Consider the following 27056-nt stretch of genomic DNA (forward strand, 5'->3'; position numbering starts at 1 on the left):
CATACATAAACTACAAAATGTATTTATTTTGTGTGTTTTTTTAAAAAGAAAACATAATGCTCATAAACATGCATACAGCAAAAGTTTATAGCAATATACCCAAAAACATTTAACTTTTGAGACAGATAATCACCCCTGTGCAACAGTGGCACCTGCTGAAAACTGAAGCAACTGCAGGTAACCTACGTCACCTCCTGCCGCAGCTGTAGCTAATGTATGTAATGGAGAATACCAGCTTCTCATCACACATTATAATCCTGTAGTAGTCCCAGGCAGCTGCCACTTTAACTGCACCAATAGCAAACACTTTTTGTAGCCTGAAAATCAAAATCAAAATATTTCTTCCAGCTCACTCATTCTATCAAAACAGAGTGGATGAACGTTTTCCTGTGCAATGGGCAAACCTGCAATGTCTTCAAAAACCTCAGCATAGCTCTCGAAACGCAGGCCCAGACTGAGCAAGCTTTCCCATTGGCGAGCAGCTCCAGGGGAAGAAGAGTCAACACTCCTCTCAGCATCACAGCCTTCCCTGAGAGGAGAGGAGGTCTTTCTGCTCCTATCTCGTTTCTGGGCATATTCAGCCAGGGCACTGTGGGCGGCCTGTTTGCAGAGACACCACTGCCCGTTTGTGAGCGAAAGCTCCCTCTCAAATTCATACTCTGAGCAGGTAAAGGAGCTGTGGGTGTCGCTGTCAGAGGAGCTGTCGGCTGTGGATGGATGGGTGTATGCCCACTTGGGAGACAAGTGCATGCTGTGACACGTTCTTTTCATTGGCCCCGGCAGTGGGTCCTGCGTCTGGCCATGGGGTTCATTCAGTTTCTTCACCTCCTCTACTGTCAAGCCCAGAGGAGGCCCAGTGGTCTCTGGCAAGTACTTCCTTCTTGCCTCCCTATCTTTCTCATACTGATAATCCACTTGCCTAACAGGACCCATTTCAACTTGTCTCAAATTGCCAACTTCAGAGATCCTTTGGTCAACCTTTCTCACATTCTCAAGGACAAATGCCTGTGGCATTTTGAAAAAACTTTGCTCCTCATCTCTCTGGGCAGAGCCTTCTGTGTTGTGCCACGAGGCAGAGTTCTGCCGTTGTTCTTGTAAGCTCAGCTTTACATTTTGTCCTAACACCTTCTGTTTAGAATTGCTATTGTGTCTCCTGGGATGAATAACATTGGTGTCGGACATCATGATACTGCTAGTGCTTTCTATTTCACAGTACTCTGTTTCACTGCCACAGTATAGGCCAGGGTGTCTTTCATTAATGTTCCGCTGAACAATGCGTTTCTCTGTTGAACTGATTTGTTTTTCTGCTTTGATAATGTCTGGCTGTTTATCTTTACCATCGATATCCTGTATTGGTATATCAGCATTGTCATCATGGAAGGCTTTGTTATCAGTGCCCTGTTTTCCCTTTTCTGACGTTTTTGGTTCCTGCTTTGCTAGGGACACAGCTTGTAACCGAAACAGCAGAAATAGAACAAAAATGATCAGTGCCACTGTGGCAGGAATAATGATGGCGATAATCCACAGAGGCACGGCTTTCTTGGTTTTGTAACAAACCGCACGGTTATCAATTTCAGACGAGCACAATTCACAGAGGGCACCTGTGAAATTCAACAGACAGACGCATGAAACATTTCCTTCTGCCAGAGTGTTGCAGGTCCCTCCATTTATGCAGTGGTAGGACAAACACGAAGCTAGGGCTGTCTCTTCAGAGCACAGGGAGCTGGCACAGCCACTAACAGACACACACCCTGTGTGGACAAGAGGGGGTCTTGGTTGTGCTTCCACTACCTCATTAAATCCAGAGAAAGGTAAAATCTGTCCATTGTATCTCAAATATTCGATACATCCCATGAAACCTGTGACAACAGAAAAGTGCATACCCATGAGTTAATATGGAGAGGTGGTGCTTCATATAATCCATGTATTCCAGTAAATGTAGCCTGGTATCCATTACATTTGTTATATAGGTAATCCAGTTCCCCTTAACTCTGAACCACAGATAGCACACCCCAACATGTTTTGTATCGGTAAACTGAAAAGAAATCTGTTTTTACACTAAATTATTAAATTGCCTTTTCATTTTGCTGTTGCTGACACCATTTTAAACATTTCTTGCATGTACACCAAAAATATGAAAAACACTACGCCGGTTTGGTATTTTTTATGTATTCTCTATAATACAAACTAAATACCCCAACAAAACTGAGTTGAGAAGAGAACAGATACCTCTAGGAGGAAAACAGCACAGAAATATTAGACAAAGTGTATTAGGTGTACAATGCTTAGCCAGTTGGCAAATTAGCCTCGCAATGTATCATGCTACAGTATCTACTTCCTCTCAGCATTTCATTGCAATATCCTTTGCCTACAGAAACTGGTTTTAAGCTACTGTAGGTTTTTAGGCTAGGACTGTTAGCCCTTCATTTGCTCGTCTATGGACAGCATGTTTACTCCATTGAACTTTTTGGACAATCAGTCTGTATAAACCTATGCACATTTTGCACATATTTTATTGTTTTTACAGTGACTATGATCAGCACATTTTGCACACACCTATGTATTTATTTATTTTTATTTATTTTGTTGTCTTTTGTTTTATAACTATTCTGATGTCTGTTTTGCTTGTCTTGGGCTGGACTGCTGTAACACATCAATTTCCCTACGGGATTAATAAAGTATTATCTATCTATCTATTTAATGAAAGTGATAGTCCTCATGACAAATATGTTTTTTAGTAATTTTAAGCAGAGGTTACAATTAACCATACACCAAGCACACACCAGGACAAAAAAGAAATTAAATTAAAAAATATAATAAGATAAGATGGATATAAAATAGTCCTGTGATCAGAGAAACATGAGCTTTTAACTTCTGAAATTAATCTGTAGGCTCAATAATGAACAGCTGGATCCAGCAGAAGGTGTACAAATTTATTCTATACTACCTTACAATGCCAGCTCATTAATTTCCTTTAGGAAGCCTGGAGTTCTTGCATTTGAATTGCAGAATTAGCTGTCTTGTCTGTTTAATTGCGATTCGTGAGAAGATTCTCTTTGGAGAGCCAATAATAAACTCTCCCTCATATTAAAAAGTATTTAATTTCCATGATAATGTGACATATACAGTACACACAGTTATGATGCTGAGAGAGTTTTGTTGTTCCTGCACATCATCTTAAAGCAATGTAACTTTATTACATTGTGTTATGTTACTGCGTTATTAACGCAAAGATTTGTTTTCACTTTGAGTGGTATCTTTTTCCAGCATGTACATTTAGAAATGAGCGAAACCAGAAAGAAATAAAAAACTCTTTTTCAAAAGTTGACCATGGTCTTTTGTATGTTTGTCTTTATAAATCTCCAAAAGTTTGATCATTCTTTTACCATGCAATTATTTTACCATGGTTTCTTTTTTTTGTCATGGTCACCATCCCTATGCACCTTACAGTGATTTTTACTGAGCGTTTCGATATTGGAATTTTTACAGTGATATCCTACAGTAATCTCTAATAAAGGCCTGAGTGAAATCTATTTACTCATAATGTCATAATGTCTATCATGATTCTGGTAAACATGGTTCTTATCTGATATGGAGGTGCCGTGGGCCATACAGCACACATTCCCTTCCAATACAATTGCCATAGGGAATTGTGTGCAGTTTCTGAGGGGTCAGATAACAGGATAAGACAGACAGATACCTCTTGACTCTTCTTAACCTTCAAGATAGGTGCATCAGGATCTAATCTCATTTCCAAAACAAAAACAGGTGTACTCCTGGGCCTCCACTTAAATATTTTAGTAGCAAACTTGATATATACTACAACTGCAGATTACTACTGCATTAGAATGCTAAAGAGTGCATTTAAGTAGCCTGGGTTTTGGTTTTCTTTTAAAGGAGGATGTTAAGTAATCACAAAAGGGTGAAATTAACAAGTGGATCTAATCATTTTGTGCTAGAATTACATCCTGAATGCATATTTAAATTAATCTCTAATTTACTTTAGAAAGCAAAACTCCAAGGATGTTGATCAATGTATTTGTGTTCAAAGAGCATAGGTTTAATATCTGCTGCAGGATATAGGTCTTTCTGATGGCAGAAACTTAATTTTGGAGTATGCGGTAGTAACATATGTTGCTGTCACAATTACTGGGCTGGATTTTAGCTTAAAAGGTCTACTAGCCTTCATACCAATTTGCTCAGTGCAAGAGATTAAAATAAGAATGATAACAATGCCTTCCAAAGCAATAACTTACCATATTATAAGGCTAAAGAAATACAACAGAAATATCTTACATTAGCTTAAATAATTTTGTGAAGGTGACAAAGCTACTCTACATGTTTCTGATGACATGCATCAATGTACATAATATTAAACAATGATTTGTACTAAATGTAAAGCAAAATTTATTAATAATTGGAATATGTTAGAAAATTTCGTTGGACAATGGAAGTTGTAACAGGGTTTTTTCACAACATACCATGGGTATAATACTCTCAAAAGAAGACCTATTTGCGCTACAATGGATATGCTGAGAGGCAGGCTATGCTCATTGCAGCCAGTACAGTAGCAGGAGCAGGCTCTTGCAGACAAGATAACACTACTGCTAAGCTCAGAGGCATGGCCTTCTTATTTTCTGCAGTGAATTCTGAGCAACTACAATGCCAATTTGTGTCATATCTCAGCTGCTGCTACAAAAAAATAATTGATAAAAGAAGGTTCCTAAATTCTCCCTTTCAAATTTTTGTGACCATTGAAATCTTCTCACCTGCTTCAGGTTGGTTTCTCATGTATCCTTTTGGTACCTTCCCTAGAAAAATTCTTTCCACATTAATACCAGTGAAGTCGTGGGTATGATTGGTTGTGTTGATGAGATGATGGTTATCTATGACCAGTCTAGTAAAAGGTCCATTCCTCTGCAGATGAAGAATGTGCCAGAAGCCATCCGAGAGGAAGGCCTCAGAAAAGATGTGCTCTATATAACCAGACAAGCTGTCCTCTGAAACTAAATGAAGTCTTCCATCTGTCATCTGCAAGTTAAAAGAAAGAACCATCTGCAATTTTAAGACACCTTAGTTTAGAATTGCCACCTTTTTCCTAGACCTTTTTAGATTTTAACTACAATGCTGTTGTAATTATCAGTATCGTGTTTCTGAAAGTGACCTGGCCCGACTCCTGTTGTATTTTCTGATGTCTCTGGAAGTGAGGCACAGTCTTCATTATCTGTGCTCCACGTTCAGAATGGAAATACCTAAAATTGAAATCCAAGGATTCTGAAGTACAGAAATCATTCTAGCTCTACTTAAATAAAACTTTAACCATAAAAAATGAGCTAATCTATTTCCCCAAACAGCACCTGCAACTATCAATGTTTTTTTACAAAGTAGCATTTATTCTAGATGCAGTTTCATACTCTCATTAACATTGTGAGAAATTAGTACAAATTTTGTAATTCAGAGTCTGTAAGTACAGATAGACAATCTTGATATCAAGAGGATTTTAACTTTGTCTTTTAAATTCAGATCCAATGATTAAAGGTTGGTATATGATGTAAAGGTAATGTCTAAAAGCATGGTTACTAGGTCAAATTATTTCACCTATCTCATTCAAAGACAATCACCTTCAGGGTTGTGTGGCCTTCCCTGCCCTGACAGTGGAGTAACATCCCCTCTCTTGCTGGGGTCTTCAGTTTGACTTCTATTGCTGCCAGATTGTCTGCTTCCTCCAGCCACTCTCTCCTGCCATTCAGCAGCTCTCTCATTCGTTGCCTTCTTCTGTGGCTTTCTTTTATGATATAATCAACATACACTTCACCATTAAGCTGTAAGGCAGAGTCCTCGGAGATTCCTGATCAATAAAAGGAGTCAGTATTACAATTACTAGACCGGCTACAAGAATGCTGAGGTCAGGTTTGGGAAAACAGGATGCTCAATAGGATTTTTTGCCTGCATCTTAACAGCAGTATGATGAAATATTAACATGAGGCACTCATTTGTCACAGCAAATCCTTTGGTTTAGCATTTTTAAGAAGAAACTCATTTAGTCTACAGCAGGGTCAGCCGATGTTGTTTGGAGAGCAACAGTCCAGCCAGTTTTGTTACTTTACTTTTAACTCAAAGAGTGAAGACATGGAACAGCTGACCACTTGTAATTTGTTCAACATGGTAATTTTGTGATCTGTACAAATAAGAGACCTTTTCTAGCCCTTTCAAATTGATCAAAAAACTTAAATTTCTTACAAGGTTTCAGAAATCAGTAATTAAACGTGATTGTGGTTGTTTCATGATTAGGTTTGGCCACCCCGGTCTATAATAACATAGCAATTTTGTGGTGACTACAATGACATACATGACATGACACTTCTAAAATGACTTATAAAGAAAGGAGGTTTTTGTGTCATACACATGATTAAAATTATTTAAAACATATTTCTTTCAGAATGTTTAAGCCAACATCTTTCTTCAGATGTTTAGAAAGAAAGAAAACTCAACCTAATTGAGTTGTAAATTTATTACAGACCAGCAGGTAAACTGAAACATCAAATAGACAACAGCCATACTTGTGCCACAGTTTTCTCCAGTAAAGCCATCTGAGCAGTGGCAGAGATAGAAGGACCAGTGGTCAGTACACACTCCCCCATTGAGACACACGTTGCTACCACAGGGGGCGCCTTGGCGTGGACATCTGTGAAAAAGAGGACTACAGTGTTGGCAAAGGAAAAGGATAAAGACGACAAAGAAAAGACCTGTGCTAGAAGGAAGCCTGCATTAGAGCAAACACAAATCCAAATGTCATTTCCAAATGCAACTCAGAGTTGCACCTCCATAACTTACTAAACATTTCAAAGAGACATGGGGAAACTCAGCTAACAAGATAAACCAAATTAAAATGAAATAAACAAAATCATACCATTCAAACATTAAAATAAATAAAATAATAATGGGAGTATAACTGCCTGTGCCCCTGTGGAGTTCTGCTTTCAGTATTTTTAAATTCAATTTTGTATTTTTCCATTTTTATATGCCTCTTATATGGAGCATTTTAATAAAGTTTGACAGCAGTTTTTTTTTCAAGCAGAGATTATTTTGTTGGCCATGTTGGTCTAAAATTAAACTTATCCAGTTTTTTTTTTGTGCATTAGATGTACAGTACCTAGTCATGTGAATGAATGTCTTTGATTTCGTTAGTATTTTTGTTGCTGAATGTTCCAAATATAAACAACAAATCATTGTTTACCATTTAAAATGAGTCTAAAATTTCTAAAGCAGCAAATTAAAAACGCTGAAATAAAGTATAAAGTATGGCTTCTTACAAATAGATAAAACCACAATGTAAAGAACTGCAATGTGCATTTCTTTGCAGCCGGAGTAATCAATACCCATTTGACAGCTTCTCGCTGACTGGCACGGCGCAGTTTTGATTTTGCATTTTTTTAGTGTCCAAATTAGTAAATGACCATAAACTGCAAGAGTACTATATAACGAATTAGCATCTTGATTACTGTAGTTTTTCCAAACATTTTAGGAAGTATCATTTCATTGTTTGTTTTGTATTTATGCATTCCATTACTCTATAATAAACAGCCAGAGTTAAAAATTGATTCAGTGGCTGGTATTCTTCCACTATATTTCAAATATATAGATATACCTTTCAAGCACATTGTAGGATGCCAGGGCTCGAGACAGGTCTAATGGGATGCCATTTAGCCTGACATTTTTCACACATCCGATAAAATCATCAGTCCTGACTTGAGACGGACGGTGCAAAATGGGATCAATAGACTTAATTCCACCAAACATCATGTTATTGGAACCCACGTCCAATGTCCTGTGTGGGGAAAAAGAAAATGCAAAGCCGTGAGTCAATATTTTAATATACTTACCATTCCTGTAGTCAATAGCACATTGTGAACCAAACCAGATACTCATTAAATGCTTGTTATTTACAGGGTTCCAGGTGTAGACAGAATGACCAAGTCCCTTTACTCTGATAGTCAGTGATCCAAATCTAAGTATGCTTTTGGTCTCTTAGATACAAAGTTTGAAAGTTTAATCTTGAAAATTGTTTTTGGATACAATGTTGAGCCTTTTGTGTGTGCTGAATTTTAAACAATCAAATCAGTTGCAAACCTGTCCATTTTCTGTGGGGAAAATGACTAAATGAAGCACACAAATGTGGCTTATGTCACAGACTGCCAGCAGCTGAAGAAGGAACAGGCTGCAATTAATTAAGTTTGCATTTAGTGGCCAGAATTGTGTCAACATGTTTGTGCCTGTTCTTCTCCTGTGTTTATTTTCTCCTCCAAAATCTTCAGCTTCAAAGTCTTCAAATGCAGACAGTGGAACGGAAAACAATTAGCAAGGACTGGAGAACACACCGGTTGCCCAGACATAACACAATTACCACACCTTAGGTATTGGCACATGGAAGTGTGGCTGAGCCAGTTTGGACCAGACCTTGGGCAGAAGAGGGAGGCCAGAAAGGAAAAAAAAGAAGCAATAGGGCCCCCTGACACCTGGAGATCTGCATACTCACAGCTCTCAAACAACCCAGGCTTCCTCCTGATAATCAACTGGACACACCTGCTCCTCACTGAGACAGTGACAAATGCCCTCTGAGGGGGATTGGATAACAAAACTGATAAAAAAAAGATCTGAGCCTGAACAGATGGGTGCTCTGTCTTCCTTCCGTGAGCCCCTCGACACAAAATGGACATAGCAAGGAAAGCTGGTTTTTCCTGGCCGGGGGGGATAAGGGAACAGGCCTGGAGAGCTGATACTGTGTGATACTGTGTGACACTGTGAGGCCACAGAAAAAGGGTAAACAGAGTGCAGGGAGGATTTTCAATACAGTCCAGCCATTGCAGAGACCGATGCGATTGGACATTGTGACATTTAGACATTTGGTCCAAACTGGACATTGATTTGGTTGTTCTTGCTTCAGCTTCTCGACAAGGACTATTATGGACAAATGGTTTCTTTTGGTTCTATCACAAATACTGGTGTTGTATAAAAAAAAGACATTCCAGTGCCATTTCTCCTTCCAAAATGTGAAATGTGCCCCTTGGACATACTTTGCATGTCACGAAGTCTGTGTTTTGTGTAGAGAGAAATGTTGTAATTAATAAAAAATAAAAAGGGCACTTCAGCCATACTAACGTCCATTTCTGGTTTGTGGGTCATGTAAACAACCTGTTGCAAATATATAGGGTTAGTTGTTTTTTTAAGTCACCTGTCGTCTGCAGCACTTACAACTGGGATTTTTATCATCAGGAAGGCACATAGTAAATGAAAAAAAGCTTAACTATTACTTTAAAATCAAAGTAAACGGCAATGGAGTTTTTTTGTTACCAGTTTTTAACAAATCTGAGCTACAGTTTTTCTCTAATATATCCATCCAGAGCTGTTTCAATGGTAACATTTCAAACATAATCTAATGCAGTATCTACTGTACAGAATGATGGGATTCCGTTTAACTGACCAAGGCCTGTTCTAAACCAGAAAAACACAGCTCAATTCCATTTTGGTTTTTTTTTCTGTGCATTAAAATACAAGGTCAGTGCTGTCTTGCTTTAAAACAGATCTCATTAAAACTGCACCGGTACCTTTCAGTGCCAATTCCTCCACTCCGTGCATAACAAAATCCATCGCTCTCATCATCAGAACAGCTGTCCACTTCTAAAGAAGCAACCTGCCAAACGCATAAACAGTCTGTTTCAGTTTGAGTCTTGGATGCACAATCAACTCAATCATTGTCAATTACAATCTGCAGTTGCTGCAATCATGTTCTGTGAGTAGGAGAAAGCTTTCCCTCCTGCAGCACATGACTCACTTTCCCCATTCTGCTGGCAAGAACTTTATGAAAGTGCCCATCTGCTACAATCTTCTCCGTCTTCAGCCTCACAGTGCCATTTCCCAGGTTATAAGAGAGCTGAACTTTACCATCCACTATCTCCAGTGCAAGGAACTCACTGGCTGAACCTGTCATGCTGGCGTAGTTATAAACGACCAGGGAGTTTTCTTGCACAGTGGCAAATTCCAGAGAAAAGACATTATTCCGTGGGTCTAAAGGAGGAAACTCCATGTAGGATAACTCTTCCAAGCCATAGCTGTGTTCTTCACAGTTAATACCACTCACACCTATAAAATGAACAGAGGTGTTAATGGGTTTTATATTGAAGATAAGTTGGCATTAGCATACAAAGCTGTCATGCTACAAAGAATGGTGTAAGGCTTATTTGTATTCCACACTGTCCTAGCAATAATTCCACACTGACAATAATCTCTAATTGTAATTTTATTTTAAGAATTTTAAGAAGCTATTTCTGTTTAAAATAATCAGACCATGTGATAGACAAAAGAAAGCAGACTGGGACAGCAGCAGGCTTACAAATTTTCAGTTTGTAAAAAAGGTGTTTATTCTTACCAAATGGACAATGACAAATATATCCAGTATGAGAATTTGTACAGGTTCCTTGCAGACAAGGGAATGATGCACAGTGGTCCACAGACTGCTCACAATATTTTCCTGAAGCAATAACAATGTGACAGACTTCAAATAAGACTTAAGTATTAAAAAACTGCGGATCCACTTCCACTTTAACAATGGTACTCCAATGTAATCAATGTATTGTCCTTAAGCTAACTGTAAAGACAGTCTGGAGCATGTCATGTTTAATGGGTAACATCTAGGCCTCTCAGCTTTTGTTTTTATTTATGGTCATATAAAGTAATAAATCACATTAAAGTATTATTCCTTACGTTACTTAACTTATCATTTATATAATTCACAAATTTTTATTAGGAAAATTACAAAACTTTTTTATAGAATGTGCAAAGACATTTCATTGAACATAAACACCATGCGGAAGTTCATTATGCTGACTAATATTTGTCATCAGCAGTGTTTATTAGTATGTTGTGTTGTGACTACTATTGGAAGCAGTACTGAAACTGCACCAGGTTGCAAATGTTTCTTGTGGGATTCTGTCCCATTCTTCTTGAAAAGTCTGGAATGTGTCTCCTAACTTGCCTCTGAGACCTGTATGTTACAAGTTGTCCCAGTCTATCCCTTAAAATGATCACTGGGGCTAATGTTTGGCAAGTAGCTAGACACTCTTATCCCTTTTTCACAAGGAAAATGGTTATGAGATAAGAAGCATTGAAATTATGTTGTTCTGTTGAAAATTTGTAACATCAAGATGAGCCTAAAGGAACAATGTGAGGTCCCAGGAGTTGACCAATACAGCTGGGCTGCAATCAAATACTACAAGTAAAGTTCTGTATCAACAAGCTACCCCTGGCCATTTATTACACTTGGACCTGCCCATCGATTGGTCTTTTGTACACAATAATTAGTATGCTATTTTGTATATCTGTGCCATACTCCTTGATGTACATCAGGGTGGTCTGCACAAAACTTCATTACTAAAGAGAACTTAGCTTCCTTGCTGATGAGTACACCTAAGGTGAGGCTCACACTATCTCTTTTGCATATACCTGTTGCTTTAATGAACACTGTTGAGCACTGAGCCTATATGGTAACTGAGCTTGAAAATGGTGACTGTTGAACGGATTAAGGTCTCTCACAATACAGTGGAACTGGCAGTGAAAGAACATGAGGAGGCATCATGCTTGACATTCAACAGGCTAAATTACCCTGGGCCTCTTCAACGTTCTTAATAACGTGCCGATTTTGTAGCTATGCAAGTTATACATAATCAGTCATGAACACTTAATTCATCAAATGATGCAAAAAAACATTTAAGCAATGTCAAAATTACACACACTTTATTTTTCTTGAAAAACATGACTGGATATAGAAAATCTTTTTTTCCTGATGCTCAATTTTGAAGAAATTAGGTGAGAATTAGGTGAGGTATCATGTTTCTAATTGATGTTTGTAATTGATCTAAAAATGGAATTCCCCACACTTTCAGAACAAACATTGTTGGCTTTTTTCTCCATTTGTGTTTCATAACTAATAAATAAAAGCTGCATAGTAATTGTTGATTGGGAATTTTCTCAAAATATAACTGTCCATCATACTATATCAAATACAACTGTACATCAAACAAATATATTGTGAAGGAGATGAATTAGATAAAATGAAATCTATTTACCTGCATATCCGAGACTGCATTCGCAGTGAAAATCCCCTTGAAAGTTAAAACAGGTCCCGCCATTCTGACAGAAAATGCTTTTGCATTCATCGATATCAACTGAGCACAGCGGTCCTGAATAGCCTGCCATACAGTGACAGGAAAATCCTCCAGGATAATTTAAACATGTTCCCCCGTGTTCACACGGACTTTCACTGCATTCATTGATGTCCAGTTCACACAGTGCACCTGTAAAGCCTGGCAGACAAGAGCAGTTAAATATCTCCACATTTTTGGGGGTGACAAATATTGTTGTAGGACTTTCCAGAACTTCAATGCCTGGGCTTACATAAACATTTTTGTTGCAAGCAGCTTCATTTTGACAGGGGTTCATGAAACAAGGATCGCTAGTGATGACCAAAATTTTAATGTCACTTTGGTCTTCCAGAAATTTCTTTTGTGCTGACAATATAGCACTGACTACTTCACCGCTTATGTACTGTCCATTGTAACTTTTAACGGCTGCCAGAATAAGAGTTTTGTTTTGTAGAGGCTTCATTCCAAACACGTGGATTTTAGATGCCTGTAAATTAAAGAGATTGTCCAAAGCCTTAATGAGCTTCAGGTAATTTACAGACAAAAACACCTCAAACGAAGGAGAGGTGACATAGAGGAGGATGCAGTTATTAATGGAGGCATTGGAGAAGCCTTTGTAATTTACATAGACACTGTTGTTGACAGATGGGTGATGGTTATCATGTGCCTCTACAATGAGATTAAATTTAGCCTCTCCCTGATATGGAGATGACCACAGATCACATTTGCCAGCAGGGAAACTAAATACATTTTTTGGACCATTCTTCAGGCTGCAGTTAAACACATCCGATATATCAGGATCTTCTGGCCTGACGTTACCTATCAGGCCTCCTGGGAAAGAGGTACTATAATACTTGACCTCAATGTAAATATTTCTTGGCTTAGATGGGTTGTCATTTTCATCCAAGACTGTAATATGAACTGTTGCTGTGGTTGACAAAGGCGGGATTCCAGCATCTTGGATTACCACAGGCAAAGGGAATGCATTGTTTCTCTCACGGTCTACAGGTTTTATAGTGGACAGCACTCCATCTGGTGACAGCATGAAGTTGTTTTCCAGTTCAAATTTCCCAAGTTTGTAAGTAAATGGGCCCTGATTTGGAGGAAGGTCAGCATCTGTAGCATTCAGAATTGTAATGATGGTGCCATACAGCTGATTTTCTCTTACATGGCCTACTGCAGAGCTTAAGACAGGGGCATTATCATTGATGTCACTCACTGTAATAAGCACCTTTGTCCTTCCTGTGGCCGGAAGAGGTGCCTCATCAATCGCAACAACTGTCAGATTGTAAAAGGGCCATTGTTCTCTGTCAAGAGGTGCAGCAACAGAGATCACACCATTTAAAGGATGCAGGGAAAAGGAATTGTTTTCATTTCCACTTTCAATGCTATAGAAGAAATGATTCCACTCTGAAAAGGAATCCTGGTCAACAGCAGCTACCTTAATGACTGATGTCCCCACTGCTGTGCCTTCACTTACATGAGCATGGTACACATCAGAGGAGAATTCAGGAGGATCATTAGTATCCAACACATTGACAAGAACAAGTGCTTCATCAAAATTAGATCCATTAATACTGCCTTTGTTCTTAGCAAGGATTCTTAAAACGGCATGATTCTGAGCATATTGTCTTAAATCTCCCACAACGTAAATCTCCCCACTGTTTCTGTCAATGTCAAAACCCACTTTTTTGCTTTGGCCAACCAACAAGTAATAAATATCTCCATCCAAACCCAAATCATAGTCCGTGGCTGAAATTTGTCCCAGCTTGGTGCCAACTGGTGACCTCTCTGAAATGGCAAAGTCATATTGACTTTTACTGAATCTAGGAATGTATTCGTTAACTCCTGTGATTTGAATACAAACTTGTGCCAGGCTCATTTGATCCTGATTGCCTGGATTAGAAGCTTTGATGATTACTTTGTAGACCTGCTGCAGCTCAAAATCAAACATCTCTTGAGTAGTTATAACACCAGTGTGGGGATCTAAAGCAAACATATCAATGTGTCCTTTTATAAGTGAGTAGCTTATCTGTGAATTTTCCCCAGAATCAATATCAGTGGCTTCTACCTGGAAGACAGAAGTGCCAATGGGTGAATTCTCAGGTACTGAAACAATGTACTGCTTAGCAGAGAAAACAGGGGGGTTGTCATTTATATCCTGGACTTCTATAACAACATCAAGTTTGCTCGTTTTAGATGTCCAACCATCGTCTTTGGCAGTGACCTGAAGTCTGTGAACATCTTGCTTTTCAAAATCCAAACTACTTAGCAAAGTTATTAGTCCTGTGTTGTGCCCAATTGAAAATATTAAACCCTCACTTTCCATTTCCAAAGCATAATACAGAAATCCATTTGCTCCCTGATCTTTATCTTGTGCCTTGACCCTCCCAATAACAGATCCCACAGGTAAGTCTTCAGGAACAAAAAATGTGACTTGTGATGCTGAAAACTGTGGGGCAAACCGGTTCTCATCTGTGATTAAAAACCTGACAGAGGCTAGAGTCGAAAGAGGTGGGACACCTTTGTCTTTGGCAGTAATTTGTAGTGTTAACAGTTTGTTCATGTTTTGTTTTAATGAACTGTTTAACAATACCATTCCACTGCTTCGTTCTACTTCGAAGTAAAGAGAAGCATTTCCTCCTGAGACAAAATATTCTACTATACCATTGGAATGGAAGTCCTTATCAATGGCAGACAATTGTGACACTTTTGTTCCAACATCTAAATTGAAAGGGACTGATGTGACAGAGGGAAAAGGGAGAAAAACTGGTGGAAAGTAATTATACTGCACAAAGTTCACAGTGACTATGGTGTTATTACGATGTGGGACATCACCACAGTCCGAAGCAACGACTGTAATTCTGTGGCTTTGCATTTCTAAATCATGGAGAGCAATGGGCTGTTTTGTTAGAATATCTCCAGTTGTTGCATTTATTCTGAAAATATCACTAGGCGGCTCAATATAGTAGACGATTTGTCCATTTTGTCCCAGATCTGCATCCCTGGCATAAACCTGTATTAGAAATATCTCACGAGCTTTTGTCTCAGGGATAGTAATAGAGTAAGACAACTGAGAAAACACAGGACTGTTGTCATTAATGTCTGTAACGTATATAGTGACCTCAGTGTTAACATTCCAAGCAGAATCGTTGGCATTGACTTTGACAATGTAGCGATCTTTGGTTTCTCTGTCTAAAGACTGTATAACGGTTATATGCCCACTGGCTTCATCTATAGCAAAAGGAAGCCTATCACTGTTGTTAACAATTGTATAGGTGCTCACGGCGTTTTCACCAATGTCCTCATCCGTAGAAGTGATCTGTATGACAATAAATCCAACAGGAGCATTTTCAGGGATGTCAGTGAAAAAGATCTGTGAAAAACGGGGTGCATTGTCATTAGCATCAAGAACAGCTACAATCACCATTGCAGTGCCTGTATGGAGTTCATTCCCTTTGTCTCTGGCTTGAATTGTTAAATTGTAAAGAGGTACTTTTTCTCGATCTGTACTTTTCCGTGTTTTTATGATCCCAGAGTTCATGTCAATGGTGAAGGTGTTGTCTATGTCCCCGCTTAAAATGCTGTATTGCACATCTCCATCAATTCCTGAATCCAGATCAATGGCTAGCACTTCACATACCTGGCTAGGTGGCATATTCTCAGTCACTTCACACATGTAAACATTTTGGGTGAACACTGGGGAGTTATCATTCACATCACTCACATTTATGTGAATCTTAACATAGGATGAAAAAGGTGGAGAGCCTGAATCTCTAGCTTCCACCCACAGCAGGAGCTCCTTGTTTGTCTCATAATCTAATGGCTTCTTCAGAGTCACTGCCCCACTCTGCTCATGCACTTCAAACATCTCCTCAAAGTTTCCTGCAGCCAGGTAGTACAAGATTGGTCCCAAAAGCTGTTTCCTGTTACTCTCTGCAGTCACCACAGTGACCTGAGTGTTCAAAGGCTGGTCTTCTGGAAGCAAGTGTTCAAAGCTGGCTGCTGTCACACGTGGGAATTCTGTTGCATCCTGAAATCTTATCGTTATAGTTGTTGTATCCATTTTGGAGTTGTTTCCACTGTCTACCACGCGGACGCTGATTGTAATGTCTTCTGGACCACTAATGCTACCAGAAACAAAAATAACTCCTCTGGCTGCATCAGTTGAGAACTGGTCAGCATTAGGCCCAAACAATGAAAACTTAAGTTTTGCATTTAAGCCAACGTCACTATCAACTGCTCTGACGGTACAGATAATGGAACCTACAGTACAAGACAGAGATGCATATATGTAAGATTAACCATATGTCTGGCAAATATCACAACACATTTGCATAGGCTGCTGATCAATGATCAAACCCTTCTGAGATGTAGTTTTAAAACATAATGTAGCTTGATATAAACACATATGGGACTATTTATGATACGCTATCAATAAGCTATTAAAAAGTTAAAAAATGCCTATAAATTTAGTCAGCTCTAACATGTGGATGTATGTGATATTTGGGACTTCTCCTGGATGTGCGTCTTGGATAAATTTAAGAACTACATGTACCTAAACACACATTGCATGTGTACCTGTCATATAAATTTATAGGTCAGATGTACTCACCTGTGGTTACAGTATTAGGAACATTAGCGACATACGGACCATTCAGAAACTGTGGCCTTTGGTCATTCACATCCCTGACGTCCACAGAAACTGTGACTGAGCTAGAAAGCGGATGTGTTGCATTCTTGTCCATCCCTATTACAGTCAGGCTGTAACTGGCCACTGTCTCCCTGTCTAAGACCGCAGTAGTAAAGATGACCCCTGATGACTGATCAATGGAAAAGAACGAACTCCCACCTTTCAAAGAATATCTGAAAGAAACACAAAATGTGACATCACAAAGAACCATGGTAAATAGATATAATAAAGAAGTTTTTGCCAATGTCAAATCATAGAAAATGTTTCTGAAAAGCTATACAAATTATTGTGCTTTGTGTTTGTTCTTGATATGCTTTGTTTAAACTCTCCACATCCCAGGGAAAAAGGGTATGTAATATTATTTCCATACATTTCTGTTTTAGAACAGTCTTGTTTTTAACATCAAGAATATTACTCATCACAATTTGCATTTGCATTTTCAAGGGTTGTTCCAATTTGAGTCTACAACTGTAAATTAAATTATCCTACTGAAATAAACAATGATGTGGCAGTTCAGCAACCTAGCATCAGAAATTAACTTTTAAAATGCAAAACATTTACTTTATAGATCAGATACATTAATTTAGTATTAGAGAACGTCTTTTTAGTTCTGTACCTGATTTCTCCATTAACACCCTCATCAAGATCGAAGGCATCTATTATGGCACATGTAGTTCCTACAGGAACATCTTCATATAAAGAAACTGAGATGAAATTTTTAATAAACAATGGCTTATTGTCGTTCACGTCATCAAGTAGAATCTGTATGGTTCCTGAGCCAGTTAAAGGAGGAAAACCTGAGACATGAAAGAAAAACAAGACAGTACAAGGAGATATGTTATAGATGGATTTCAATACACAGCCAGTGTCCTCTGTGTTGGAAACAGTATGGATTTGCTTTATTCCTTCAACTTTACACTATATGAAAAAAATCCACATGTATATTTCGTTATGAAAGTACAGTAAGCCTGAAAAGAACACAACAAATTTTTTGTTCTTATTGCTAGTAGTTTACATAAACTTCTAGGTTTTAGACATTAATGAGCAACATCAAGTGTGGTATTTACCAGTGGTTACCAAACCTGGAACTGGTAACCCACACACCAGCTGGTTTTCATTCCATCCCACCTTAATTAGATAACTGCAGCCTTACTTGATCTAAGAAGTTGATTAATTAGAATATTTGTACTTGTTTGGGGTCTTGTTTCACCTACAAATCAATGAAGAGTTTGATTGTGTAACTGAAGGCTCAGCTGGAAGAAAAATCAACAGGTCTGTGGAACACCAGGACCAGGATTGGGAACCAATGGTATACGCTGTACAATGAGCTATGGTGATGGACCGGTAAATACTAAGTGGTACATTCGTTACCCTTTTTCACTCTGGGAACAATACGAAGCGGATATAACTTTTAGCATTTTTCTCATTTTGAAGTAGTGATTAAAAAACAAACATTGATGCATTGCTATAACTGATAACCTTAGTTTTATAATCTTATTTTACCTTTATGCTGAAAAGCAGCCATAAAAAATATTGTTCAGTAACTCAAAGAGCAATAATGTAGTGTACAATATAATAAGCTGAAAAAAAAACCAAAATAACCACAGTAATTAAATGTATATTATTACGTCATTTGATCATGCTAATGTACAAATTTAATTTACTAATACATATGTAGCGGCGAGGCTTAATAATAAGGCAGAATTAAGTGTTTCTGAGCTTCCCAAATGAGGCCCCATTTCTCTGTTCATCTCTGTGGTGCAGCCACAGAGAAACTATTCATGCAAGATGATTTAAGGTTTCCTAGGACAGCTCCCAAAGGGGGATGCACTTAGCTAAGCCTGGCTATCATGATCAATGGTCATCCATTGGCGCCTATCAGTCTAGGGAGTGCCGGATGGACATCTGGACTGCATTACTAAGTGTCAGGACTAAGTGACTCATATCTCACCTTGATCAACCAATCAGGGACTGGTAGGGCTGAGTAACCCACGTGGGACTCTGATGCCCATGGAACTTTCAGCCAATCAACAAGCTGAAGTTCCTCCAGGTAAAAACAGGCAACACAGGCCTGGAGATTCAGATTCAACAAGATTCAGAGATTCAACAAGATTCAGATTCAACAAGATTCAGATTCGGGAGATTCAGTAAGATTCTGGAGAGGATTCTGTGGACTGTTCTAAAGGGAATTCAAAGGAGAATTCCAGGGCAGGACGGCCCAGGAGCAGAAGGCTCCCAAGGGCAGGACATTCTCGCAGCGCGCCTCCTGACCATCCCGAGACTCAGCCCGGACAACCACGGAACGGCCAGTGTGTCCGAGTGCCAGAACTTTCCTTTGTTCTAAGAGTCTAGAGTGGAGGTTGCCAGAGAGTAACCAGCAGCAGGCCTCGTGGACAGGTCAGAACTGTGGACAGCTGAATCACTATTCAGAACTAGCTCTTCATCAGGAACGAACCGGTCCTCTTCCTGACTTGCTGGGATCCACAGTCATCTTTTCTCCTGTGCACAAACTTTGCTAGTTAAAGCCAACACTAACTAGCCGGTCAGTGAGCATCTGCAGCGCACCGTCGCAAGCCGCACAGCACAGCCTGGCACGGAGCCAGAGAGCGCGGATTGGACAGCAACAAGCCTGCAGCTGATTGTTTGTGCCTGCAGGAGATCTGAATCCCCAGAAATTGGATGAGTATTCAACTTCAATGCATTACAGCTCGAGAATTCAATTGTTATCCCAACCAGTTGATATCAATTTAATTCCTAAGAGTTATGTACTTGTTTTGAGTATCTAATGTAGAAGTTGTAACCAAGTTCACTTTACGAAACGGTCTTAATGAATGATATACTGAACGTATGTCCTCTTGATATGTGTAACACTTCGTAACTGATTGAATATATATCTTTTGTATTCTGATAACCCTCTCGATAAGATCTGTTAGGTTTACATGCATATTCTATGTATTAATAAATGTATCCTCGTGTATTAGTACCTGTGTGTGCGCGTTGTTTGAGTTATATCGCATGGTTGGATTCTAAAGCCATCAAAAGAATCAACTTTGTGATTTACTGCTACAATTAATAATTGTCTCAGTAAATGCCCAAACCCTACAGAACTGGTGCCTTCAGAGAGCCACTATGATTACATATTTGGCGTCCCTGAACGGCTATGAAACACTACACATATATAATGATATCTGTGTTAAACACCCGGGAAATTCAGCATAAATGAAAGTGATCTATGCTTCATTTAAAAAAATCAATAGATTTATACTGAAAAACACTTGCAAAATAGCTTTTCCATTATTAATTCCATGATTAAACAGTAAGAGGAAGGGAAATGCAAGTGTAAAATCCAAACTATAAAACAATGTAAAGTCAAACAACTCTAGAATGTCTACGGCACATTCAGATCATGCTTACTTTTCACATTGAACACTGATAACGCAAAAAGATGCAAAGTAGACAAGGATAAAAAGTGTAGAAATAGAGTATGTAATTATAGTATAGAATGTTGTCTCTTAGTTAAGGCCTTATTTTGATAGCGTATGAAACCTCTTGCCAGTGTGATTAATTTAAATCTGTTGCAAATTAAAGTTGTTGTTTTTTTAAAGAAACATCCTCTAGTAAAGAGCTGTTATAAATGGATATAAAAGGGGCTCCTCTGAACAAGTAGCTCTCCCAAGTGCAGGTTGAGCTGTATGATTATGAGCCTGGGTTACGTTACTAGCAGACTGTGACTGGTATTTCCCATGTTCTGGCGCGTAAATGGCTGAGGGTATGGTTGCGACTAGTTGGCCAGGACTTTCTCTCTACATTCAGTGACACAGTAACATGGAAATGTGGGGCAGGTCATTCCTCCAGTCAGCAGTACAGATCTGCACTGCCTGTAATGAACTGATCAAGTGCAAGCAGGTCAGAGGATTGTGCCTACATTTCTTCATTCTCTCCTGTGTGCTGTCACACAGGGCTCGTAGCTGTGAGCCAGCACATGAAAAATACACAATTAGCTAATTAGCACAAGATGGCTATAACAGAAATAATAGGAGATTCTGAATTAAAAAATATAAAAGGACAGTGATTAATAATAATGACCACGATTTTACTTTTCCTGCTTTAGACAGCAAGATATTAAGGTCAAACTGTTAACCGCATTGTCAACGTACACAGAAAAAATGTACAGATCTGTTTCCCATCGTTATCATATGACTGACCATCAATCAAAAGAGTACCTGAATCTACAGCAATGACATCCAATTTGTAATTGGCCCTGAGTTCTCTGTCCAGGCTGTGCAGCACACCGAGTGTACCATTGGGAGAGAGAGAGAAGTGTCCATCCTCATTTCCTCTGTCAATGGAATACGTCAGCTGACTGTTCACACCAAGATCTTCATCCCTAGCTGACACCTGGCCAATGAGACCCAAGTAAAAATACTGCACTTCAGCTTTTATTAAAGTGAAAACAGTATGAATCTTTAAAATTACTTTGCTAAAAAAAGTGTCCTTTATGTTTTTCTTAGTCCATTTGCAATTTGAACTAGAATCATCAGTATTCTTTATGAACTGCAGTGCAATATTTTTGCAGAACATACACAAAGGTTATTAATTTCTCAACAAATTATGTCCTTTTACATGCATTTATGGAATCTCTAACATATATAACAGACAAAATTACAGTATCATATTCCCTTTGATAAATATTAGAAACTGTGCAATGTGTTTTGGGGGAGAAAAAAAAAGTCTGTGCAGGTGTTCATGAAGGACCTCTTTTAAAATAGTCTTGAGTACGACAGTTCTCAATGAAAATTAATATGCAACCTAATCAATAAGTTTAGTGGATTGAATTCATACCTGAAGAATAACTTGAGGTAGGTGGTCCATATTTTCAAGCAAGTGTACAGTCATAAGTGGCGGAGAGAAAGTGGGTATGAAGTCATTGACATCGCTGAGGTCAACATGGACCACTGCTGTTGCAGATCTTGGGATTTCTCCTCGGTCCACCGCCATAACAGTAACTGTATGTGTTGGGCTCTTCTCTCGGTCTAATCTGTCCATCACAGAAAGAGTTCCAGTCATGGAATCGATCAGGAAAGGACTCTGGGAAATGGAATAGCGGACTTGTCCATTTGCCCCCTCATCAGAATCATAAGCAAAGATCCGGAGCAGATCTGACCCTCGCGCAGCATCTTCCATCACTGTCACGCTGTAAGCACTCTGTGTAAAAGCCGGGCTGTTGTCATTGGCGTCATCAATGAGCACGGAAAGGTTCATGGAGGTGGAAAGGGGAGGTGATCCTTTGTCTCGGGCTGTCAATAGAACAGTCATCAAACCAGTACTTTCCCTGTCAAGCTTCTCCTCCAGAAACACTCTCCCACTTGAGCTATCAATCCGGAAGGCCTTCCCTGACAGGTTCTCCAGACTGTATTCAATATCACTGTTGGGCCCTGTATCCAGGTCCACCGCATGGACAGTCATGACTACAGCATGTATTGGAGTGTCTTCTAGAACATGAACACTTTTGCCAGAATTAAAAAATGGGGCATTATCATTGACATCTTCTACATAGATGGTAACATGTGTGGTGCTAGTAAGGCGTGAGTCTTCAGGCAGAGCACAGTCACTGACCTGGATTGTTAAACTATATATAGATTCTGTTTCCCTGTTTAGTTCTTTTTTTAGGCAGATGACACCATTTGACCCCACTTTGAACTTTCCCTCTTCATCACCTGAAATCACTGACCAGTTCAGTTCTGCATTCAATCCTGTGAAAAGATATCCGATTTAATAAAAGGAATTTTAAGCAGCAATCAATTGTAAGAACATAGGTAATGTCTAGTCTTCAAATTGTTGACCTCTGATATAAAAAGTGATGACATAGTTTGATATCTATGGAAGCCTCTATGCAAAGGAAATTTTTGAGTAATAAGAAATGGTACCAAAAAACTACAAACCACTGTAACTAAATGCCCCTATAGTCCCTCTTAAATGTAAAAGAAAGGAAAGACAAGTGATAAATCCTTGGTGGAAATGTACTTATACAAGTCTAGGAAGATAGCTTCAGAAAGAAAAACAAGCAAAACAAACACTATAACTTCAATGGACTATCAGTTTCAGTATTCCTGACCAATTCACTCAAAACCTCTGAGGATGATTCCGCTTCAGCTGATTCTTACTTTTTGTATTGGGCTAAGAGAGAGACTTTATTTGAAGGACAGAGAGGAATGTGTGATGTAAGACTTAATAAGCTTGGCTTAAACCATCCCGCTTGCCCTAGGCTTTTGTCCAAGAGGTTAAGCATCTGCACTTGGTAGTTTTGTACCTGCCACAGCTTTTATGCCGATTAACCTCCAGTGGTTATCTATATTCAAAGCCATTTTGTCCCCAAGGGCCTGACAGCATTTGTTGCTCACAGAGCGCCTGGGTTTCACTTGAAGTAAGCAGGACACACTCTGCTAGGCAGCTGTGTGGGTATGGGGCATCATTAGCCAACAATTCAGGACTGAGGAATAGGGGATTGTCAATCATTTAGGATAATCCTTCACTGAAGAAAAACAGTGCTTTCTCACAACAATCCAGTCTTTCTGCACAGCTGCAGATACTGGCAATAGAGTTCCAGCTTTTTTTCATGCATGTTTAAAGACAAATAAAATTACATTTCAAAATCCTAAAATATCCCATAGATATGCATCAATGTATATTGTGGATCCATACAGAACAGCTCAAATCTTGACACTTGTACAAACCATCATCAGCATCTGTGGCATTGAGGCTGAAGAAGCAGCTTCCAGTGGGGATATTTTCCAGCACAGAAACAGTATAGGCATCGAGGCTGAAGACAGGTGAATTATCGTTGATGTCCAGAACATTAAAATACACCCTCACCCTTGCAAACTGTTCTTGCCCTAGACCAGCTCCTACTGTGAGGATATAATATTGCTCAATCTCATAATCCAGGACATGAGACAGTGTGAACTCCCCAGTGTTTGGGTTTAGCAAAAAAAGGCCATTGCCATCATCTTCCACCAGGGAGTAGGTGGCCTGCCTGTCCTGACCAATATTTCTGGCTTCTACAAACCCCAGTGTTGTTCCTAGAGAAAGTAAAATAAGACAGCTTTTAGAAAACCTTTCACAGGCTTTTGTCCAGTTCATTAACTTCATTCATGATGATTTATTTCAATAAAAGGTTACTATTTAACTTTAACAAGTGAGTAAGAATTGGTTTGCAGGCTTGGTTTTTAGTAATATATAGAAGACATTCTTCTGTTACAGTGCATTGAATCACCTTATAAGTTGTGGTGGTTTTCACAGATCTGTGCTAAGATGAATGAGTGCCTCAGTGAAAACGTGGAGCTGTGGTCAAATGGACACATTTACAAAACTGGGAATTGGTGGAATATTACATCATAACGCAAGTCCAATCTTTTTTTAAAGCAATGGAAGTGAAATATAGGCTATTAGCAGCTCTTGCCAGGAATGACAAGCTGAGGTGACAGCAGGAGTTCTGAAGAACTGCAAACACCTGCAGTGTCGAGACTTTAATAAGGATTTTAAAAGGTTGAATTCTGGGTAGCATTTTCAAATTAAGCTTGCTGTGATGATCCCGGGTCTTTTGGGACACACAAGAGATGATTAGCATGTTTTACTCTGAGAAAGCTCAAGGGACAATACATTCAAAGCCACACTAAGAGGGTGTGAGCTATATAAAGTATCACTTCAATAAACCTCACAAACTTCACTTACTTACTGTAACCATTTCAACTTCTCCCCAGAACTCACATAAAGTTATTTCTTGTGGGCTTCAAATTAAGTCGATAAAGTTCACAAATAGCAAAGTTTTCACAAAAAGCTAAAATAATATAGAGTATTTTAGAAAAACATCAGTTATTTACCCTTACCTACCTGGAGGTGTATCCTCGTTTATTTCAAAGGAATACACAGGCTTAGAAAAAGTCAGCTGTTTAAACCGTCTGCTGCGCAGATGTGAAGTGGCTCTGCCTTGTGAGTGGATGTCACCTGAATTCTTTGGAGAGAGAAGGGAAAGAGCCTCCTGTTCTCTCCCTGCCACAGCGAAAGAAGACGTCTTCCACATACTGTCATTACCAGGTGAGGTTGTGACATCTTGAAAGGGTAGGCAATGTACAACTGTAGCATTAACATCCTGTGAATGGGATTCCAAATGAAAATAATTACTATGCATATTGATACAGAACTTTCTAGCAGAGTAGTGAAGCTTTTATTTTTTCAAAGACATTGTCAGATGTTTCCTGCAAGACAGAACACACTTAACAACTAACCATATTTCTTATTCAGTTTTCTACCTGTTACTCAGACTGAGTGATATTCTGTTATAAGGGAAGCATTTCAATTCAGAAATATAGGCAGGACTTATGTATAGGCTTCTTCTGCAACCTGGAACACTCCTGGGAAAAGATGAAAATACCTCTTCTTTGCTGCATTGTATCTACCCTGCTATTCATGTATTGTTCCTCTCCTCAATGCAGCATCAGAGTCAGCCAGACTTGTGGTTCTGGTTTACAAATAAGACATACAATGCTTTGTAAAACAAGTGACAGAACCAGAAGAAACAAGCATTTTATTAGTAGTAACAAATCCCTGTGAGAACACAATAAGCTTTTGTTACACTTATATGGTTATATTTTTAATTGTTTCGTTCTCCTTTAGCAGTTCTGGTATCTGCTTACAGTACGTTAGCTGCATTGCTGATAGACTTGAATGTGTTACATTGTTCGTGTCCCCCAGGCACTTGGCATTGTTCTCCTGTATAATGAAGACTTGTCCTTCAGTCTGTAAAGCAACTGGCATGCCATTCTGAAGAAACCCCCTGCCACAGAAAAGGTTTTTCTTAACTCAAGGAAATCTGATGCAGCTCAATTAGATATAAAGCTTTTTATGTGCTCTCCTTGGAAACATTTAAAGTAGATAAGTAAATTTCTTAGTCCAAAATTAGAAAGGAATGCTGTAAATAAAATCATCATCACCGAGGCTGCAATATTATATGTTTGTATTACAAACATATTTAATGTACAGTATACGGTTACATAAAAACTATAAATGAATCAAATAACGACCAAACACTTCTACTGACCAAATATTTTTGAATAGTACAACTGCATGAAAATATGATAAACGTATCATCTGTGTAACATATGTTTTTGTTTCTCATGGGAAATTAACATAATGTTAAATAAGATAAAAGACAAATATTACTTAGTACAAAAATGTTTACTACTAATTTTTATCTTAATTTAACAATAAATCCAAACATAATTTCTTTTGAAAAAACAAAATATCCTTGCAGGCAAGATCTTTATTTTCTTTCTCTGTTTTGTAAGAATGAGAGAGATCTGGTTTTATTTGTTTGGATATATTGTACGGTGCATCGGAATAATTGAACGCATTAAGTCATTTGTTCCCAAAGTAAACAATAAAAGCAGCATAAAAAGCATTATGTTTTTATACAAGCATTCGGTTTATAGCTAGAGATTAAAGCTTAAATTTTAGGGTACATGGCTCTTATTTGCCGTGCAGCACTCGTATACAGAGGGCTACAGTCACAACTTTTTAACAAGTACATCAAAGTACTTTTTTATCGAAGCCCAGCCTCTTATATTCATTAATACCAGAAAGAATTTAATGGTACAGCAGTTAATTTCACAATTAAGGATTGCCATGACAACAAGTACCCAGTTATAGCAATCTTAAACACTAGACAACTACTGCGTGCTACGCACAATTAACTCATCAAAGGAAGGGGAACTACAGCTGTGCTTTGAGCAACCGCAACTTCAGAAATACTATATATATATTATTCTAAGTTTCCTAAAAAGTAAATACAAATCCAAAAGAACGATTAAACATTTTAACTAATGCAATTTAACGGGTCTAAAAACATGGACAGTGCAAACCTACTTACCAACCAATAAAACATGAGAATGAGATATGGTATCCTTCTAAAGCCCCAGGTATCCATGCTTTCCAGCTGTTTCCCAAATCACTAGACCGATTTTCCTTTTCTTCACTTTAATTTGAGCTTCAGGAACCGTGATTTCCAAAAGGGCCCGGATAAGTGCACCACTGGGTATTTCTAACAACCGTCATTCTTTGTGTGAAACTACGAAATCCAATGTTAGTGAACGATTTGCCGTGATTCATTC

At 38.6% G+C, this 27056-nt stretch overlaps 1 protein-coding gene across 1 annotated transcript; it reads right to left on the bottom strand.

The window, feature by feature from the left end:
* Nucleotides 1-325: 325 nt before the first annotated feature.
* On the bottom strand, nt 326-26872 carry LOC148830617 (protocadherin Fat 4). The gene is made up of 16 exons (XM_088921583.1): nt 26816-26872; nt 24781-25039; nt 23625-23969; nt 21733-22643; nt 21114-21288; nt 17507-17687; nt 16813-17063; nt 12123-16463; nt 10427-10528; nt 9833-10140; nt 9606-9691; nt 7649-7828; nt 6561-6685; nt 5622-5848; nt 4770-5031; nt 326-1859 (listed from the first exon to the last, which is right to left on the bottom strand). Exons 1-16 carry the CDS (start codon nt 26870-26872, stop codon nt 331-333), a joined length of 9339 nt encoding a protein of 3112 aa, XP_088777709.1. The 3' UTR covers nt 326-330.
* Nucleotides 26873-27056: the final 184 nt, after the last annotated feature.

This window comes from Atractosteus spatula, chromosome 7 (assembly GCF_055471065.1).
Source record: "Atractosteus spatula isolate fAtrSpa1 chromosome 7, fAtrSpa1.hap1, whole genome shotgun sequence".
In the NCBI taxonomy this organism is placed as follows: Eukaryota; Metazoa; Chordata; class Actinopteri; order Semionotiformes; family Lepisosteidae; genus Atractosteus; species Atractosteus spatula.